The 17,507-nt window shown below is 34.2% G+C and overlaps 1 protein-coding gene and 1 long non-coding RNA gene across 2 annotated transcripts; one reads left to right on the top strand and one right to left on the bottom strand.

Annotated features, from left to right (window-relative positions):
* Positions 1–2,316: 2,316 nt before the first annotated feature.
* On the bottom strand, positions 2,317–3,517 carry LOC122146706. Its single transcript, XR_006161221.1, has 3 exons — positions 3,334–3,517; positions 2,853–2,894; positions 2,317–2,745 (listed from the first exon to the last, which is right to left on the bottom strand). It is a non-coding gene; the product is annotated as an uncharacterized LOC122146706 (long non-coding RNA).
* Positions 3,518–5,451: 1,934 nt separating this feature from the next.
* LOC109094229 lies at positions 5,452–14,433 on the top strand. The gene is made up of 2 exons (XM_019107915.2): positions 5,452–5,801; positions 11,225–14,433. The coding sequence occupies exons 1-2, from the start codon at positions 5,791–5,793 to the stop codon at positions 12,801–12,803; spliced, it is 1,590 nt and encodes a 529-aa protein (XP_018963460.2). The 5' UTR covers positions 5,452–5,790; the 3' UTR covers positions 12,804–14,433.
* The last annotated feature ends 3,074 nt before the right edge of the window (positions 14,434–17,507 follow it).

Consider the following 17,507-nt stretch of genomic DNA (forward strand, 5'->3'; position numbering starts at 1 on the left):
TTTCTTAAGACAAAGACAATTGTTTGATTTCAAGAACACACAACCAAATCCTAATGCTATTTCACGAAATTACACAACAATGGCTGATCCATTACAACATATACCTGTCAAGTCTGTTTTATCATAGGTATATCATATTATTCTTGAATATAACTCTTTAGTCTAAATATGTGTTAACAAATATGGAATTTTTTTTTTTTTTTTTTTTTTTTTTTTGATTGTTTAAAAGATGTTAAATTTAACACGTTTAACTAATACCTCATTCAAACGCTACTGACTTCTAGGTCAGGGCACTACAAATCCCAGCATAAACATCAGACTTCAGACATGGCCACCGGGGGCAATACACCACAATACTCATACATGGTAGAGGCTATAAAACGTTGGACTTCTAAATATATGCGTGCTCAGATACCCTATATAAAAAGACTCATATCTCCCTACTATTTGTGAAGTACACGGTCATTCCATGTTGCGATGATACAGTTTAGTGATGTTAGTGATGCAAAGTCCGATTAATTTTCGCGAACCGATTCTTTCGGTGGAATTTGGTTCAGTGAACCGCTTCAAAGAACAGATTCGTCAGTTCCTTTATTCATCATGCAGTGATGTCAGTAAAAAACCCCATTTTAAAAACTCAGTGTCATGATATATCAGTGAAACATTCAAATAAACTTATCTGTGTGATCGCATATTGCTGATTATTGTCTTTTCTTCCTTTTAGTTGATGTTTATATACCCCATTTTTATGCATTGATTCCTTCATGTCGGATACGAGTCACGACTGGGCAATTTTGACTAACCTACACATAAAAAATGCGGATATGTTCTACATGTCTAAAGTATAAGTCTATAGAAAGAATAAAGCATCCTGATAAACTCATTGATTTAGCTTAATAACTTATAATCACAGATAACAGATAAACAGATAAAATATAATCTGTATGCACGATAAACCGTACACTCTTAAAATTGATAGTACACAAAATATGTGTAAAAGGAATGATAACACGTTAATGAGATGTTTTGGTTTGTGTCTTACACGACTGTGTGTTACTAAACAACTTTTTATAAAGTTTTAATATAAAAGATAATAGTTTGTTTGCAATTTAGATGCTTTTATTATGAAATCACACAAAGAACCATTGTTTGTTAACACATTATTAATTGAAATAACGCTATGTGTTCATTTTTTTGGTCTGTCTACGAAAATGCAGCGAGACACAAGGCCTCAATCTTACTATGTCTCTGTACATTTAAAACACTTAAAGTTTGAAGATGGTGAGGAAACACTATTTTCTTTGTACGGGTCTCTAAACACGACTTTAATAAAGCAGTTGTTTTAAGCGAAAGCAATGATTCAGTCCGTTTTGTTCAGTCGTAGTGCTATAGGCATCCGCCTTTTAGTTTTGTTCCAGGAAAACAGGTATGACTGTAACTGAGTGTTGTCATGTCTTTGTTTTTAGAAATCATGAGGTCAGCAGCTTTTAACATCTCTTAATTTTTCACAATTGTAAATGTATCTTTAGCTTAAATATGAGTTTTTAGTCAGTTACAAATGTGTCAGGCGTGAAACTTAAAAGTAACATTAAAAAATCATAATAAAGAAAAATTTTCACAGTAGTATCTTACAAAAAAATATCACATCTATCTTTTAATAAAATATTCCATCGGATGTCATTAAGACAAATTCTGTAACAGCGTTCCATAAATGAATATAAACATACAAATATTTATAGAGGTAATAAGAACAATTCGGTCTAACAACACAAACACAAATGATTGCTCTAACTCTTTCACACACTAGTCTTATCCTGGTAAGTAAGCCTAAAATTGATAGATATCTTGACTTTATCCTAGTGTTTAAAGGCGCTACTGCGACCGTCACAGCGTTGTGAGTTATAAACGCAAAATTTTTCATAGGGTTACACTTTGAAACAAGAACGACTTTATATGTCTCCATGATTTTGTTAGTTCTTTCTGTTTGAATTTGTTTACAGCAGTTTCGCCCCTCTTGTAGTATTTTCCCATCTAATTGTAATTGTTAGGCCTTGCGGTTTGTTTCCTAGTTTTTGCTGTCACGTTAGAGATTTCTGTTAATTTGCTTGTTTTAATAAAATATCGCTTTAACCCTTCGTCTTCCTAAATAAAAATAAAACACAGGATTCTACCAAATGTTTATTTAAAGTCTTAAGATTAGACTTTGAATTCATTATTAACACAGCCATAACATTCGGTTTGAAAAAAGGTTAACAGAATAACACCTCAGATCTTCTGGTCTGTAACTACCCCCTCCTCTGAGGTGGGTCTGAAACATTCATTTCACAATGGTGTTTAACCCTGGGACGATCTGGGACGTTTTGTTAATATTTCAACTTAAACTAAATGCGTTTTATTGGAAACATTTCATTCACGGAATGGACATCATTATGCACAGAAAAATGTAAGCCGTATTTATTGTTACCTAAAACTATATTAAATGTTTATTTTATACAGTGTGTTATATATGTAATTACAATATATTAATTAACTGTGTTTTATAAGATCAATGAGCTTAATAAATAAGTGTTGAATACATGTTTAAATGTATGATAAATTATTTGTTTCGGTAATATGTTACTATCATGGCATATATTACCATTTAAAATAGAGATAAGTCTCTCTAAAATTTTGATTTCTCATAAAAAATGTTGGAGATGGATCTTGTTTTACCATCGGCTGCGCTGTCTGGATCAATCGCGGCCGCTGTGAAAAAAAAAAAAAAAAAAAAAAAACATACATAAATTTATAAAAAGACAAAATTAAAATACAAAAATAATAATTAATAAAAAGAATAGTAAATACGTACTTACATGTATTAATACCGTCAAAGGCTTGTTGCTCAATATTTAAACCTGAGATAAAAAATAAAAAACCTGTTATGATTTAAAACATATGGAGAGGGTTTTTATTTGCTAGTTTAATGGAGCACACATACACACACACACACACACACACACACACAGACAGACTGTGACAAAGAAATCACAATGTCATAACATTAAACCGCCAGCAGAATGGCTCAATTTTCACTATAACAGTGTGTCATAACATTAAACCGCAAGCAGATGGCACAATTTTCACTATAACAGCGTGTCATAACATTAAACTGCCGGAGATGGCACAATTTTCACTATAACGGCGTGTCATAACATTCAACTGCCAGAGATGGCACAATTTTCACTATAACAGCGCTTACGAGACCCAGTGTCATAACATTAAACTGCCGCAGATGGCACAATTTTCACTATACAGGATGGTCATATTTCAAAATCAAGTTCACCCCAGACTCACCGGAGGGAGCCATTTCACCATCATATCCGTTTCACTGAGAGCATTTAGCAACCGGGAAAATGGTGCTGAGATAGAACCGTGCATTCCTAACCGGGAGCGCTTACACCCCGCGATGTCGTGTTCATAGATGACGAACGGATTACGCGGTGGTAAAACGTCGATTTAACGGACACAGAATTGTTTTTCTGAAATCCTATACCATAGTCGAACTGAATTGAAGCACGGAAATCTACCGCCTAGCACATGTCGACAGGATATCCTCGTCTTTTCAAAATAAAGGTATTTTCAACAGGATGTTGTCATATTTTAAAAATAAAAAGTATTTTTTGTTTAACAACAGGATGTCACCGTCTTTTCAAAATAAAAATTGTTTTTTTTTTATATACAAACAGTCTGAGGCGGTGATTGGGACATTAGAGATGCGTCGATATAGTCAAATAACTGTCAAAACATGCCTTTGCATGAATATAGTGTTAAAATATCTCTATCAGCGGTTGAAATAAAACAGCATAACATGAAGAAAATTACAGGAATGAAATGTAATATTACGTTTAAAGATGCTATAACATCGTAGACTGTAAAAATAGCATAACATACTTTGATCAATTAATAGTATTTAAATATCACTACCATAAGATAAAATAAGACAGCAAAAACTTGAAGAAAATTACAGGAATGAAATGTAATATGGTTTTAAAGGCATCATATACTGTAAAAAAATAGCATAACACAACCCGCTTTGATCAATTAATAGTATTTTAAAATATCACTACCATCAGATAACATGAAATTATAAAATACTCACTTTTATCCATTGTCTTGGAGAGCAATTGTCTTGGAGAGCCGTCCGAGAAAGTTTTCTGGTTCAAGTGATCGTTTGAACACGTCAAATTTATAAAGGTGCCCGTGTGAAAGAAATCAGTGTTGAGTGACCGCTAGGTGTCATCCTTGTTCTATGAATGAACTTGTTCAATAGGTGGGAAGCTGAGCAAGGGTCTCTGCGTGTCATCGTAAATTCGTGGGCAAGAGAGACGCTAGGGGCTGACCAACCGTAATTCATAGATGCACCCGTCAGAAAACTGTCAAAAACATGCTACTCCTGCATGAGATATGATGGTTTTAATTAACAATGTCTTTAAAGATATTATGATTTTGTTTATCTGAAACAGTCGGTTTCAGTATATTTTTTATAACCATTTCATTTATAAGCTTTTTTAAAAGAACAGAATGTTTTTTTAAACCTTAGTTAAATTGCTTTAGATTATGTATATTATATAAAGGATAGAATATAAAGAACGGCATGTTTTCAACTTTAGCCATGTTGTAATGAGGCACTTCAAAAAAGGAGCCTGTGGGGTGTGTCTTTCTCCATGGTATTAAAACAAAAGACACTGAGAGATGCTAGGGGCTGACCAACCGTAATTCATAGATGCACCCGTCAGAAAACAACTGTCAAAAACATGCTACTCCTGTCTGCATGAGATACGATGGTTTGTAATTAACAATGTCTTTAAAGATATTATGATTTTCACCTGTTTATCTGAAACAGTCGGTTTCAGTATATTTTTTTATAACCGTTTCATTTAAAAAATAATATTAAAAAGAAAAAAAATTTACCAAAACATTATCTAAAAATAACAACAACACAAAAAATATTTACAGAGTACAATTGTACCAAATTAAATTTTCCACAATTCAAAGGCCACGTGTCTCTCCCTCGTACTGCTTGTTGCACATCACACAAAACGTCCGAGAACGAGAGCACATGGGCATTTCCCCAAACGTAACACACACACAGCACCACCTACTGACAACTCCAGACAAATACAGGTATTCACTGTTTCTTTTGACTTTGTAATTTACAGAACACAGCAAATAAGAATGAAATAATGGGTTTAAACATGCGAAGAGAGAAACAAAATGTATCCTATTTATCACCCGGTTACACATAAATTCAAAATACATTGTTTTACAAATAAATTAATTAATTGTTTTTCTGTAAGCAAACTCTAGAGTGTGAAGGAAATTTCCATTTATGAGGATTTTTTTTTTGTGTGTGTTTTTGTTTTCCTACTATTACATTCAATATAGGAGTGTGTATACATGATGTTTTTAGCTCATGGACTGTCTTCCCTTTCAGCGGATCCTCAACTGGCTAGAACTGTTTTGCATGATTTTGTAACATCCTGTCGTTGCTGCATCTTAGTTCTGAGAAATCATATGTAACATCCGTAGAGGTGCCAGTTGAGGGGGAGGGGAATATCTATATATAATCCCCACAGAGGTATAGGTTTTTGTCTTCTCACTGCAGAATCTCTGTATGTCAGACGGCCTTCTTGCAAGAATAAATGTCCTACTTTTCTGATAGCATTGCTGTCTGAGTTTTATTCCACCTCGCCATAAAGTTGGAAGTGACACTGAAGGTCTTTGTTTGACGCATTCAATCCAGCGATAACCATGAATTTTGTGTGAGTTGAAATTTATCTGTTTTCTCTATAAATTATGTAAGGGATAATCAATGGTGATACTGTGGTCCCTTGGCAGTAACAACTTAGCTAAAGCTGTTGATGATGTTGTGATGATGCAGTGCAATATTTGACCATAAGGGTAAAAATGGTGGTAATTTATATCAGTTACATATAATATAGCAATTTAGTAACAAAGCTGTTTTATTGATAAAAGAAGTGCTTCTGAATGTGTGTGCATTGTGATCTCAGATCTCTGTATGAGATAGATTTTATGAAACATATCAACAGATGAAACGTACTTGTTTTGGCCTTTGATTTGGCTGCGGAAGCATGGTAGCGGGCCTGGTCTTGAACGCACTTCACTCCATGCAACGTTTTTTCATTATTAAATCTTTTTGTTTTCTTTTTTTTTTTTTATTTAGGTAAATAATTGTCCAACAAAAAACATATTAAAATTAAGATACAAATTATACCAAACAAAACTCGTTCCAAAAAAGGGAATTCTACAAACAAAACGTATGAAGTGCATTCAAGACAAGGCCCACCACAACGCTTCCGTGGCCAAAACAAAGGCCGAAACATCAAGTCAAAAAATTATGTCTGACCCACTTCCTTTCTTCCGGTGTACTGCTGTCCGTTTTACCACCCCTTATGATATTTACAATTTTCTTAATCAGCAAATTGAACTAAACAATACACAAACAAATAATATTTGAACATAATATAAAATAAAAATACACTTTCTTAAATGGCTATAACAGTACTATATATTGTTTTTTATAGGTTCATATTTAAATTCACAAATAATATAGGTTTTATTACTTTGTTTGCCGAATGTTAGTTTTACATTTAACACTGATGAAAAGCAGGGTTGTTAATATAAAGGTACTCATTGGCTTCGCTTAACATCTGAGCATGCACAATATTCAGTGTACAAATATCTAATATTTGGCTTTTTTCCTGTGACCATATACAGAAAGATTAAGTCCTAACACTTGCATCAGGGTCAGACTGAGGCTAACAAAGTGGGCCATTTGTTATTTTTCATTTTTTTTCATTGTGGCACTGAGCAGTCCATGGCACACAATACATAAATATATAATTTAAATATAAATGGTATTAAAAATTCATATTTTTTTGTGCTCATCATTAACTTTAAAACATGACTGGCATACTTTGTTAGAATTTGTCTAGTCTTCCCTGGTGTACATCAAATAGAATTTTATAATAATCTTTATACAGACCTTTTTCATACAAGGACAGTTTATTTTCAGTTTATTTATTAGAACTATAGCCTACCATAAAGTCAGTCCATATGACAAAACGCCCTCATATGGAAAATGTGGAATTTAGCACAGAAATCATGTGGACTGTCTTTATGGTGCATATTTGCGCATTTTGGGTCTTGACAGCCCCTGTCAGTCTCCTGTCAGTTTATGGAATAAAGCATCAATTGTGAAACAAAGTGTAAATGTTCTTGAAAAAACTGGGTCACATTCGATTTGAATGATGCAAGGGTGACTTGCCTACATAATTATCATTTTTAGATGAATTAGACCTATCCCTTTAATGTTTCTAGGTGAATTAGCTGTTTCCTTTTTTAAGCACAGAAGTCATGAACCTATGTTGACTCAAACTGTAATTAGTTGTACTAACTTCTTATTAGTGTTCACATTACTACGAAAATATTAGGAAACCGACTGCCTTAAAATGATCAAGTAAGCTGAGATAAAAACATTAAGTAAAGACATTAAAGGTGGATTATGCAATATTTGAAAAATGCTTTTGACCACAGTGTCAGGCCGAGTCCCAAAACACACTCGCAGCCAGTCAGTAGTAAGGGGTGTGTCTAGTAATGATAGGGAGAAGAGAGCACTCAGTGAGTCCACAGGGATGGATATAAGCAGATCACCTATGGGAAAAAGATATTGGAGGAACAAAACATTAAAAAGAAGGGTTACGGTCAGGCAAGAGGTAGGACCCACGTAAAAACTGGATTAGCTTTCCAGCAGTGCTAAACCATTCAAGCATTAAAACACACTATTACAAAACACATTCGACCTGAATTACCATAATAACACACATCGCTTTCATTTATTGATGACATCATTCCCTTGGCCAGCAGGCATAGCAGATCATTGTCACTGCCAGGGTTGTGTATGTACGTGTGGGGCGGAGTAATCAAAATAGGGGTGAGGTCCTGTTGGGGTATGGCCATGTTTGTTTTGGTGCTTTCAAATATCTACATCGTTTGCCAAAATGCGCTTAGTGCAGCTTTAAGTTTTTATTAATGAGGCCCAATAAAAAAATATAAATAAAATAAAACATAAAAATGTTAATTGATTGAAAACATGCCACCAAAGATCAGTGATGCAATTTTGCTATAAGTTTGATTGCAACATATAATAATTGCTGTTAATAGTGTTCATCGTCGGTTTGATTAAGTCTCTAATTGATTTTTCCGTACATTTCTGCCATATGTACATAATCTAACAGCCACCACTAATAAGCTACTACTAAATATATTGTAGAAACTTAATTTAATTAAAGCTGCTTTGCAACGATTTGTATCATCAAAAGCACTATACAAATAAACTTGAATTGGGTTGAATTGAATTCAAGACTATTGATTTTGATTAGCACAATCCAACACAATCTGATTACATTACAATTTGTTGCTGTGCATTGCTTCCATATTTAGTCTAATTATTGCATGATTGACTGATGTATAATAAGCAATTATAAGTGATAAGAAATGACATAAGAAATAAGTGATTAAAAACTGACAAACATGAGCTGACTCTCATGTGCTTCTCCCATCAGAATAGTATTACATTGCAGATCGACTCCGACTATTGGTGGAACTGCGCATGACCACTTGAAAAACTTTACAGATGCTTATCATGTTAAATAAAAGTTACTTGAATCTATTTAATTTAATAACTTTCTACACTCAAAAAAAAAAATAATTTGCTCAGTTTACTTACAGTTACAAGCTACCACAACCACAACTCTTTAGTTTTTTACTCAGATGTCATTTGCCCTCAGTTTTATTACGTTAAAATGAAATTACATTTGTGAAATGTTAAGGTAACTTATTACCATTATGCTAAAATGTAGACCTTGTGGTTAGGCTATGGCTACATGAGTTAAAATTACATGTTCTCGATGAGCTGTAACTGTGCTAATGTCAGTGATAAGAATATTTTTACTTGATTGCTATTTGCATGCTACAAAAGTTATACTTTGCATGTGAACAAGTGTTATGTTGGCTAAATTAGTTTTTAAATGAAAAACAAGCACATGATTTACATCAGCTCTATCATTCACAATCAAATGATCGTGGAACATTTATGTGTGTGTATGACAGCTACTAAGCACAAGCTCCACTCTTCACCACAATGGTAACCAAAAAATGTACGTATATGGTCTTTTCGTTAAAAAAGATACTTGTCCAAAATATAAAATTAAAGTTGTACATAGTTTGCCATAAAATAATGCATGCAAACTATTTGCACATAGCGGATATGTTTTATTTTAATATATAACACATACAAACAAACACAAACTAAAGAAATACATACTCCAACCAACTTTCTCAATCAAGACAAAGAAAAATAACCCACCCCAATTTAAATAAAATAAATTATTACATACATAAGTGAAATTACTGAAAGTCCACCTGGAAAGTAAGCTATTCACTCTTTATTTTTCAGCAACACACAGACACAGTGATACACAGAAAAAAGCCCAGTGTTAAATTAACTCCCCCGGGAGTTTATTTGAGCCCACACTCAAGACTGTTAAAATTAACACTGAAGCAGTGTTAAAGTTAATGAGATAATTAAGTCATTGAGTGATGATTGATCATTATTGAAGAAACATGATGTTAACAAGCAGAATCACCAAAGGAGAAAATCTCAATTTTTAAAGTCACTATTATAGTGATCAGTGTTTGCTTAGTTGGGCTCTTGACCCATGATAATTTGATATTAGATTTTGTTCAGCTGTTGTGACTGAGTTTTAACAGCCAGACAAAGCAGAGCAAATGCCATCAGGTGGTGATGATTATGTTTTAACATAATCATTATTTGACCTAAATTACTGAACTCATTTAGAGTCTAATCTCTGAGTTATATTTTGTTTATTGATTACAACAGCCTTGTGATTCCACTGCAAAAGATCCTGTATTTTCTATAAATCTTGGAAGGATTTCTTACAAGCTCTTCTAGTCCAAAATAAAAAAAAAAATTCAAAAAAGTATTTTCTTTTAGGCACACACACACATCAAGAATCAGCAAATGAATCTCAACAACGGTGACAAAGAGCATATTCAGAAAAACAGATCAACTCGGAACATCACAAAAGAAAGCTATTATAAAGTCACATAAAAACAGCAGATTTGATTGCCTACAACATGCTTTTTTGATGGTCACCGATGTTGTGATTTTCATGCTGATTCTTGATGTCTGTGTGTCTAAATCATCTTTATTATTATTATTTCCAATTTTTGTTCAAAATACGTTTTAAAAACATCTGTCTGGTTATACTGAAAATGCCAGATCTTATATTATTCATAGGGTGGACATAATCAATAAAGAAAAACCTTTTATTCAGTGATTATGTCAAAACATAATCAACACTACATGATCACCTTTCCTCTGGCTGTTATAACTCAGTTACAGCAGGTTAAAAAAAAGAAAAAAAAATCTAATGTTAACATTTCAAGTGTCAAGAGCCCAACTAATGCAAACACTGACCACTATAATGGAGACTTAAAATTGTGATAATGGTCAGTCATCACTTAATTAATCACCTAGTTATCCCTTTAACTTTAACACTGCTTCAGTGTTAATTTCAACACTCTTGAGTGTGTACTCAAATAAACTCCTGAGAGAGTTAATTTAACACTGGCCTTTTTGCTGTGTACAGTAATACTGATGAAATGAAGTTACAGGCTCAACTAATCAGAATTAAGGACCAGAACTATCCTTTTTATAATATGTAATTGGAATGTTCTTGGTTATCTTATAACTTTAGAAGATTGTATTGACAACGTTGTGAGGTGGTAATAGGATGGTAATGAAATTAAAAGTATGCAATGTCCTGCTAATGTTGTAAATTAATAAGTCATGAAATGAAGAAAAGATATCAATAAATTATGTAACTGATACATTGTGTGTTGGCTGACTATATATATATATATATATATATATATATATATATATATATATATATAAAAAAATATTCAAATACTATCTGTATTTGGATTGGTTTCCTAAAATATTTTATTACATTAATTTGTTCATGTTGAAAAATGTACAGTATGTAACACAAAAAGCCTGTGTATCAATGACTACTGTTATGTCTAAAATTCTTGCTACATAAATATTCTGAGAAACATTTACCTCCATATTTTACAGACAGCAGGGTCTTCCACCATACAGATCAACACTGATTCATCAAGGTCCTCCAAAAAGATTCCGTTTACATACAGAGAAGAAAGTGCTTGATGATAATGAGAGAGTCAGAAAATGGACTTATGGGAAAAAAGACACCAGAAAACAAAACAAAATTGTTCTGCTTGTGGGAGAGACTGGTGTTGGTAAGACCACCATCATCAACACTATGGTCAACTACTTACTGGGAGTGAAATTTGAGGATGAAATATGGTATGAAATCACTGAAGAAGAAGGTGGAGATCAATCAGAATCACAAACTTCTGAAATCACCATGTATGAGGTATTTCCTGTAAAAAGTCCCATATCACTCACTATCATTGATACTCCAGGCTACGGAGACACTAGAGGACTGGAAAAAGATCTGGAAGTTGCCAGGAATTTAGCCATACTGTTTCAGAGCAATGATGGAGTTTGTGAAGTCGATGCCATTTGCTTTGTGACTCAAGCATCTACGAATCGCCTCTCAGACAGACAGCATTACATTATCAGTTCAATTCTGTCTTTATTTGGAAAAGACATTGTGAACAACATTGTGTTTTTAGTCACACACTTTGATGGTCTGCCTCCCAAAAATGTCCTCGGTGCCATTAATAAAGCCAAAATCCCCTGCAGACAAGACAATTATGGCCAACCTCTTTGTTTCTTATTCAATAATCGTCAGGCTGAAGCCCGTCACAATGAGAAACGTTACATTCGTGCTCAAAGAGACGCCTGGGAAAACAGCACTGAAGAGATGGAGAAATTCCTTCAGTCTCTGGATGAAAAGGACAGAAGAAGTTTAGAGCTGACTTCAAATGTCCTGATAGAGCGCATCCAGCTTGAAGCAGCTCTCTGCAATTTACAGCTGCGAATTCAAGAGAAAGAGCTTAAAAAGTCTGAAAAACTTCAAATTCAGGAGGCAATGAGACAAAACAAGGAAAAGATTGAACAGTGTAAAAACTTCACCATTGAAGTCTATAAGACTGTTAAAATGAGGGTTCCCATTGAAAGCAAGTCATGGAAGCACAGGAAGGCGACAACCTGCACTGTCTGTGAGGAAAACTGCCATGAGTTTAACTGCTGGTGGGTTTCTAATCCCAGCAAATGTAAAGTCATGAAAAATGGGTACTGCACCGTCTGCACAGGGAAGTGTCACCACAGCAAACATGTCAAAGAAAGCAAGAAATACTTCATCAGCACTTCAATCATCATAATTGTGTTTGATGATTTGAAAAAGATGTATGAAGAAGCTCACAAACAAACGATGTGGTTTTCAGTTATAATGGATTGTCTTGACAAAGATCTGCAGGCGATTGAGGAACAAAAGTCAATTCTTTTGTTCAATGCATACAAGACCATCAAGCATCTGTCTCAGATCGCATTAAAACCAGACTCTGCTTTCACTCTTCAGCATCTGGACTTCTTCATCCCCAGAGTGAGTGAGGCTGGGAAAGAAGACTGGGTGCAAGAGCTGAAGGAGATGAAGAGAATCGCTGAAGCAGAAGAAGCCAATAAAGATGCTCTGAGTTATCTGAAAGCTGGGCTGGCAAAAACAAAATAATAAACGATTCTTTAGTGGGAAATGAACAAATACATAGAGGACAAGCTATGTATCGATGAAAATGAAGAAGATAATGAGAAATCAATGCAGGGGACCTTCTGTAGATCTGAAAATAATTTCATAGTATCAAGCTACTTTTTTATGTGTTTTAATGATTAATTAAAAGGCAAGCCACTCCTGTCCAATCTGTTAGTTTGTGAACTATAATAATAAATGAGTTTCTGGAACATTTTGGTTTACTGGATGCTAGTTTTGAGACAAAATGTTGCATCTGTGAATGTTGATGTGTTTACTCTTGTATTAACCCTTGTTAAACTGTTCTACATTTCATCTTAATCAGTAGCTGAAGGGGCATAATAGGTCACTTTTTTTTTATTAAAGATTTATTTATGGGCTTTTAATGCCTTTATTGGAAAGGACAGTGTAGAGTAGACAGGAAAGTGTTTTTTTGGTGAAGAGAGAGGGGAGCGGGATCGGCAAAGGACCACGAGCTGGGACACGAACCCGGGTCGCCGTCAGCGCAGTTGCCCTGTATATGTCGGCGCACTAACCGCAAGGCTATTGGCGCCGACATAATAGGTCACTTTTAAGTTACTACTGAAGACACCAGTGCTGACACTTCACATTCACACTCTTCATCAGCTTTATGTGTAATTTACTATAATGTTTAGTTTTTCTCTAATTAAATGTAATACTTTTTAATAGTAAAATGATATTTTTCTGATTTGTATTTGTAATTGTAGCAGTAAACGAAGAAGTATTATATTAATCACAAGTTCAGTATGGAGTACCGCAAGGTTCAGTACTCGGACCAGTGCTTTTCAACCTTTACCTGCTACCCTTGGAGATATATCATTAGAAAACATGGAGTAGGTGTTCACTGTTATGGCAATGATACTCAGCTCTTTATTTTCTTAAGGCCTGATGAAACATACAAATTCACAAAACTTACAGAATGCATAGTTGATTTAGAAAGCTGGATGATTTCCTACTACTAAATTCTGAAAAATAAGTAAATAAATAAAATATAACAGAGGATTTAATTGGTGTACCAAAAATCTCTGCAAGTAATAATGTAGAATACTATGTAATATTTGATGGCTGATCTACGTTGTCAGCTAGGAACCTGAGTGTGCTATTTGGTGGCAATCTATCATTTGTAAGAATCATTTCTAACATGTTGTAATGTGGGTTTTGTTTCATGTTTTGGGTTTTGTCAATTTCATGTTTTCAAGTCTTTTATTTTGTTATTGTTTGATTGCTGTGTCATGCTTCCCTTGCCCTCTTGTCTACATTTGATTGATTCCTCTTGTTCATTGTGTCATGTTCTGATTGTCTTAGTCATGTGTCTTGTTCCCCATTGGTTTGTTCTTGTCATGTGACCTGTATTGTTTGTTATAAGTAGTCATGTTTTTGCCATTGTGCGTGGTGTATTAATGTTGTAATCTGCTGTTGGTGAGTCTAGTCTGTTTCATGTCTCGTCAAGTCAAGTCTTCATTTCTTGTTTGGATGTTTTGGATTACACCTTGTAAATTAACTGCACTTGGGTTCTCACTACGCTCGCCTTTAGTGGACTCTTTACACATGTTTAAAACCACCTTTTTTTCCACATTAAAATATCTATTAATTATGTCTGTGTTTAAAATGTTTTTATTAGGGAATCCAACAATTTGACAATCAATGTTACATCGCTTTTTATGATTTCTCATTATAAACATAAGAGACAAAGAAAATAATAAAATAAAAACATAAAGCAGAACACAACTAACAAGAAAGAAGGAACAGTTCCCATTACTACCCACCCTAGGGACATAAGTCATATCACACTAATGGGACAATCAGTACTACACACTTGGCCTACTTAAACACGTCAACTTAAACTATGCTATCAAGGTAGCGGAAAAGGGGAGACCAAATCTTATCAAACTGATCCAGTTTGTTTGATAAAGAAAAACTAATTCTTTCCAGATATAATAACCTAATCATTTCATCCAACCACATTTTAACAGTAGGGACACTGATGTTCTTTCAAAACTTAAGTATTAGCTTCTTTGCAATAAGAAGTCCATAAGACAACAACTGTTGTTGAGATTTTTGAAAAGTAATATTATCTGAGAATCCAAATAATCACCACAAGTGGATCAGGCTCTAATTCAACATGTAATATTTCTGACAAAGTTTTAAAAATATTAGTCCAGAATGGAGTTAACTTAGAGCAAAGAGCATAACTATGCAAGAGTGTGGCTTCCTCTGTCTGACACTTATCACATATTGGGGAAATATCTGAAAAAATTCTATGCAACTTTGTTTTAGAGTAATGAAGTCGATGAATAATCTTAAATTGAATAAGGCAATGCCGAGAATTAACAGAGCATTTATGGATATTTTCTAATGCATTAACCCTATTAATTATGTCTAATGTAGAAAATTTAATTCATGCATTCCTGACCTCAAAACTAGACTATTGTAACACATTACTGGGTGGTTGCTCTGCAGACTTAATAAATAAACTCCAACTAGATAAAAAAGCTGCAGCTAGAGTGCATACTAGAAGTAAAAAGTTTGGCCAAATTAGTACGGTTCTGTCAACACTGCATTGGCTCCCCTTTAAGCACCAATTACTTATAAAACCATGAACAGTTTAGCAGTTTCGCATTTCAGCTAGGGGTGCATGATAAATATCGGGCGATAATTAATGTGCATCTCGTCTGTGAAGCCGGTTCTCTAATCAGCGGTAAATTCCATCAGGTGTGTGATTCCACATAGAGCAGCTGTTAATGAACGTGGATTTGCGCAGCTTGTCAGTTAACAACAGCTCTGTGTAGTAAATGCTGCTCTATGTGAAATCACGCACCTAATGAAATTTGCAGCTGATTAGAGAACCAGTTTTAATGAGGAGATGCACATTAATTATCGGCTGATATTTATCGTGCACCCCTAATTTCAACCTTCAACATCCATTACATTCTCAAAATTCTGGTCAGTTGATAATACCTAGACTCAAGGTATTATCAAAACTCACTGCAGGTGGTAGATCTTTTCTTTATTTAGCATCCAAACTCTGGAACAGTCTTTGTCCCAATTGACTGGAATTTACCCTATTTTCACATTTATTAATCATTTGTGCATGCTTTTGCAGTATCCAATCTAAAGCTGAGACTATTCATCATTGGTAAATGTTTATAAACATTTACATTTTATTTTATTTTATTTTTTATTTATTTTTTTGTATCTTTATTGGTACTGGACTTTTAGCTACTGTACATTTGTGTAAAGGATGGTTAGTTAAGTTTAGCTAAATGCTTGGTAAAGACATCACACACATTGTAATTTGGGTGCAAAGCATATTTTGTTGCATCTACACATATATTAGTATACTATAGTGAATCGATAAACAGAACATTCCTTGAATCATACGTTAACAGGAAGAAAATGCTTAATTTATCATTTATCAGAGCAATGCAATATAAACAGATTGAATCGTGTTCCCTTATAGTAATCAAATTGACCCCTGTACACTGTTAACCACTTACCCAACCCATACACTAAACCTGAGCCTAACTTTACCTGTATCACACCTCAACAGCAGCAAGTGTTGTGCATTATTATATTGGCCGATTGTTACTCACGCCGGCGCTAATGATGTTCGACTTCGCCAGTGGGAGATCACTAAAAAAATAACATTATCCCTCTGAAGTCTAGGGGGTTTTGGGGGCCTGGAGAAGTTTTGACATCCCCTGACTTTTGTGATTTTTTTCAGTTGCTTATAAACATATACATGGCTAAAGTCTAATAACACTGTAACCAGTACAAACTGGGCTACAATGATATGTAAATAGCATGTATGTACATGATTGTGTTTTTGAGAAAACAACGTTTATGAGTGGTTAGTGAAAAACTACAAATTTTGAAGTCAAGATTCAAGATTCAAGATTTTTATTCATCACATACACAATTATATACAGCATATATAACCAGCAGTGAAATGTGAGTCAGGTCCGCTCCATGGACAGTGCAATTATTAAAGAATACAACACGGATGAAAATATACATAAATATAGCTATGAAAGAATGAAATAAAAGTGAACAATAAAAATATAAAAATATAACAATAAAATAAAAAAAGATGCATTCTGTAGAATTAAATATAGAATGAAAAATAATGTGCATGAAAGTACACTGTAGTCTTAAATATTAAGATACCCAGGGATGTACAAGAGGCAATGTACATATGTGCATTATACTGTAGTCTTAAATATTTAGATACACAGGAATGTACAAGAGGCAAATGTGCAAACAGGTTGACACTGTCAGTATGTCAATGTCAATGTGAGGTAGAGAATGATGAATATTTTGCTGATAAAGTGAATATTAAGTGGAGAAATGAAGATGTTAAGAGGCTGATTTTGAGTTTAGGAGCCTGATGGCATGGGGGAAGAAACTCCTCCTAAGTCTCTCAGTTTTTGCCATCAGGAAGCGCTTACCAGATGGCAGCAAAGTGAAAAGATGGTTACTGTGGTGGATGGAGTCCTTGATGATTTTAACAGCTCTGCTTTTGCAGCGTTTGAGGTAGATGTCCTGCAGAGAGGGGAGAACAGACCTGGAGATGTGCTCAGCTAAGTGCACAACTCTCTGCAGGGCTTTGCAGTCTTGACTAGAGCTGTTCCCATACCACACTGAGATATACTGAGTCAATACACTTTC

Source organism: Cyprinus carpio, chromosome A11 (genome assembly GCF_018340385.1).
Source record: "Cyprinus carpio isolate SPL01 chromosome A11, ASM1834038v1, whole genome shotgun sequence".
Lineage (NCBI taxonomy): Eukaryota > Metazoa > Chordata > Actinopteri > Cypriniformes > Cyprinidae > Cyprinus > Cyprinus carpio.